This window comes from Buceros rhinoceros, unplaced genomic scaffold (assembly GCF_000710305.1).
Source record: "Buceros rhinoceros silvestris isolate BGI_N320 unplaced genomic scaffold, ASM71030v1 scaffold14173, whole genome shotgun sequence".
Lineage (NCBI taxonomy): Eukaryota > Metazoa > Chordata > Aves > Bucerotiformes > Bucerotidae > Buceros > Buceros rhinoceros.
Window position 1 is genome coordinate 8747 of NW_010401931.1, and position 4745 is coordinate 13491.

General features: G+C 38.7%; 1 protein-coding gene across 1 annotated transcript in view; it reads left to right on the top strand.

The window, feature by feature from the left end:
- The window catches only part of RIPK2 (receptor-interacting serine-threonine kinase 2), an 18302-nt gene that overhangs the window by 4840 nt on the left and 8717 nt on the right, over window positions 1–4745 (top strand). Inside the window, exons 4-5 of the mRNA XM_010132464.1 lie at window positions 3149–3198; window positions 3540–3701. Of these exons, the coding sequence (XP_010130766.1) occupies window positions 3149–3198; window positions 3540–3701 (212 nt within the window). The remainder of the gene's footprint in view (window positions 1–3148; window positions 3199–3539; window positions 3702–4745) is intronic.

A 4745-nucleotide genomic window follows, 5' to 3' on the forward strand; every position in this document is an offset into this window, starting at 1 on the left:
TCCTGCCCAAAGAATAGAGATGGGAAAATACCTGCTTCCCTCAGCCTTTGATGAGGAAATCTGGTCTTCAAGGACATTGAAAAGGAATAATGTTACATTATGGGGAAGGAAGTAGCAGTGTGACATTATCTCCTCTGGCTTCTTATTTTAGAGGACTTGCAAGTGTGGCTGGTGGCTTAATGATTGAGTGGAGATGAGGAAGACAAATGTTTGTCAGAATGAAAAAAAATGTATGCAGAGGAATGACAACCTCTGGGAGAGGTTGTTAACAACAATGGGAGAAAAGATGAGTAAAAGAGCTTAGAAAAGTGATAAATTAGGAAGGAAAGAGATTATTTGAGAACAGAGAAAAGAAACTGAGGCATCATAAAGAGGGGTGCCAGCTCAAGGCAGGAGAACGTGAATCACAGAATCATCTGGTTGGGAGAGACCTTTGAGATCATTGAGTCCCACCATTCACCCTGCACTGCCAGGGTCCTTAAAGCAAGTCCCTCAGTGCCACACATCTACACGGCTTTTGAACGTTTCCAGGGATGGGGACTCCACCATTTCCCTGAGCAGCCTGTTCCAATGCTTCACAACCCTCTCTGTAAATAACTTCTTCCTAATATCCAACCTAAATCTCCACTGGCACAACGTGAGGCCATTTCCTCTCCTCCTGTCACTTGTTACATGGGAGAAGAGACCAACCCCCACCTCGCCACAACCTTCTTTCAGGTAGTTGTAGGAAGCAATAAGGTCTCCCCTGAGCCTCCTCTTCTCCAGAATAAACAACCCCAATTCCCTCAGCTGCTCCTCGTAAGTCCTGAAGGTAGAGAGACAGTGAAGGATATGATCACGCGAAAGGTCATACAAGAATATCTGTGCTCAGGATCTGGAGGAGAGGCTGTGAAGCAGAAATAAGAAAGGAAAACGCGAGTAGTGTATAGGGGACTCAGCAGGAGGTGGTATGCTGCAGCGTTGTGGAGAAAATAGTCTTTAATTGTAGAGAAATTCCAAACTGAGTGAAAGGCTGGATGTCTGATTAATTTACCACAGGAGATACAGCTGAATGTCATTGAGATATTGAAGCAGGTTCGTGAGGAAAGATCTTTCTTAAAGAAGCAAATTGTTTAAACAGCAGTCAAACATCAAACAGCATTAACTTTTACTAAAGGAACAATTTGCCATGCAAAAAAAAAAAATTTCTCAAGAATGCATCAAAAGCAGGCCTTCTAACAGGGAAGACTGCTTTTATTAGAGGTTACTTAAGTAATTTTTAACATTGGTCAATGTTAAAGTGTGAATGGAATAAGTAGTTAAGAAACATTTAAATTATTTTAAACATCAGTTCTTAATTTTTTTGCTTCTTCTTAACTGGTACCTGTTAGATGATATAATGCTTAGAGGCAGTTAAATGTAACCTGTATGCAAAACTTAGTACTTTTTAGTGATGTAGGAAAATACTGTCTTTGTGTACGGTTATTTGAGTAGTTGAAGAAACGTTTAAGTGTAATTCTTATTTAGTAAAAAAATAATTATTTGCATAGTTTTCTTTTTATTGCTTCAGTGAAAGATGGATTTAATTTTTTTTGAAGTAACATTTTTTTAAAACTTTTGGATCAATTTTTAAAATTGATGTACGGAAAATGCAAGGGAGTAGAAGTAAGATTACAAGGATATGTTTGGCATTGGTAATTAAGCTCTTAAGCAGTGAAGTATTTTTGTTCTCTCATTTTAGCTTTAGAATTGCTAGATTTATTCCTGTCTACATTTAGCCCATACCCAGGGCTAAACTGTAGCAGTTGCTCTATCAGCTGATGACCCCTCCCCAGCCAAGAAGGGGTTTGGGAAAAGGAGAGAAGACCCATAGGCTGAAATGAAAACACATTTAATGAAAAAGCAAAAGCTAATATTAATACTAATGCCAACAAAGTATACAAGATATACTCAGCCCAGTGAATATACAGTGGACACAATAAACAGGAAAGTAGTCCCTAGGAGCAAAATGGTAAGCAAGCCCCACCCAGGGACAAGGAGCAGAAGGAAAAAGAAGAGCCCCCATCCACAGCAAACTTCCCCCGTTATAATCGAGCGTGATGTTTATTGTATGTGAGCCAACTCAGGTCACCTGCCCTGGCTTTTGCACCTTTCAGCTTAAGCTCCTGGCTGATGCAAAGCTGCTAAAGCATGCCATGGCTGGTCTATGATGCTGTCCTAGTGAACCAGGACAATTCCTCACACCAAATTCCTATTCTTGAACAAGAAAGCCAGATGTGGGATTTTTGCATTATTTTGTTTTGTTTGCTTTAACTGCATTGATTATTTTTTTTATAAATTAATTCAATGCTTAATATAAATGAAATCATCTAACCTTATTTAAACTGGAAGTTGTCTAAAGTTACCTTTTTTTTTAATATATCCTGATGACTGAAGAGAGTGACTAGTCTACGAAAGGTGGAGCAGGTTTGTATTCACTGAACCACTTCCCATGTGGGAATGGCAAAAAATGCCACTGGTTTGAGTAAGCATATGTGTGTTTGGTTTCGTGCTATAGTTCAGGGTGGTCTTCCCGAGATTCCGTTTGTAAAGTGAATGCTGTATGTAAGTGACATCTCTCCCTATAGAGAAGATCGTGTATGTTGAAAGCAGGTATGTCTGTGGGGGAAGATGCAGTGTGCTTCCTGGGTGCAAGTCTCTATCTTACCCAACTCTTCAACTTTGTTTTGGGGTAGAGGTGTGGGAGAAAGCCATCCTCCCCTCTTCCCATGGGAATGTCAAAGGCTGTCAATCCAAACTGGGGAGATGCCACAGCAATGCAGTTAGGACAGAGCAGCTGGGACTCTGGGACTCTTGCACACTGAGATTCAAACTGCATGTACATAATTCACAATGTATTGCTACAGCAGAGCTAGGACAGATTTAGAATAGGAGTGTATATGCTGTGTATCTTTTCTGTACTTAATATCATTAACTAGTTCTGGTATAAATTCCTCCTAGTTTTCATATATTCAGGTCATCGTTGTAGTTAGCTATACTCAAGTCCCGTGTGTGCATGCGGGATCATTTTAGTGAATTTTTTTTAATAAAATGCAAAGCTGAACACATGGTGTTATTAAGTGCTAGTAACCTAAAATAACATCTTCTATGCTTTTTATGCTCTGAACAGTTACGCAGTTATTATGTGGGAAGTGATGTCAAGAAAACAGCCATTTGAAGGTAAGGCCATGTCTTCCTTTAATTTATTTTTCCAGCCTTGCGTAAAGGTTAAACTTGAGACCTGGGTACCTGAGAACTTCATAGAAGGGGTTACTTTTTAATGATTCAACTTCTATCTTGTTGAGGAACACTTTGGGTTACTTCTAAAATTGGACTCTTTTACTGTATTTTTTTTTAATCACAGTGTTGTTTGATAAATTAAAAAAAAAATTTAAAAAAAGGAGCATAACCATATTTTGCTGAACTATAAGCACTATGTCTGCAAACAGAATAATTCCTTCTATACTAAGCTATGTATATTGCATATATTTCTAATGACTGCACGATGTCTATTTTGACAGAAGTTATAAACCCCTTGCAGATAATGTACAGTGTGTCACAAGGACAGCGACTAGACTTAAGTGAAGAAAGCTTATCAATGGACATTCCTCATCGACTGCTCATCATAAGATTGATAGGAAGTGGATGGGCACAAAACCCAGATGAAAGACCATCTTTCCTAAGTGAGTTTACTTTGCATAATGAGAAAATATTTTTAGATCGCTGGATTTCTGTTGAACATGGTTCTTACAGAGCAAGATTATAAGTGCAAAAGGGAAGTGATAATGATGTTCAAGAAATCTCTGTGTTCCATCTTGTTGCATATGATAAAGTGCTTGTCTGTTCCACTGTGTCTGTAAACAAACTTTTTTGAATGGAATGATGTGTGTGCTGTTAAGTTATTAGTTCAGGTCTTTTGCATTCGCTATCTCTAATTTACCTGTAAAAAAAGGAGCATGTTTTGTGTAACTATTTGCACTGTGGGGGGGTTTTTTATTGTTGAAGGGAACTTTTTTTTTTAAAGAAATGGGGCAAGTGAAGTATAGAATGAGTACTATGGGGTATATGAGCAAGCTGGCAAACACACCAACAAACTGTTGCACATCAGATATGCTATAGGGACTTCACCTTGTGTTTGTATCTCAGTATAAAACTTTTTCACTGAGACCTTATCTTTGACTGTTCCATCTCCCAGATCAAGCAGGAACTGGTTGAACCCATGCACTTAACTTTCTCTTTCCATCTTTCCTTTGTTCTGCTTTTTGTCTATGAGACTGAATATAGATACTTTCAGCCTTTTTTACACTGGATTGCAGAATTTAGAGAATAAGACAGATGTGCAGACTTAAAGAGATTGGAGTGGCACAGTGTGAACTGGAAAACTTTGGTTTGATTTTGTAAGCCTGTGTTTGTTGCGCTTAACTGACTTCAGTGGATGTTGAGTCCAAATTTATCCCCCACAACAATTTCTCCTTAATGTGCTTAATTTTATGGTGACCTTCAATGTACTTTGGCCATTGCATTAAGATAATTCCATCAAAATCGGCAGAAAGTGATTACTTGTTTTCAACTGTGAAATTTGCCTCTTGCGAGTCATGGTCACATATGCGAGTGTGATGAAGCTAACGGTGGATCCTGCAGCTCCCTCGCTGTGCCTTGTTTAATTTGCACATGCTTTAAAAACTTCCTCTCTAAGCCTGTAGAAAACATGATCCTAATTCTGTAGG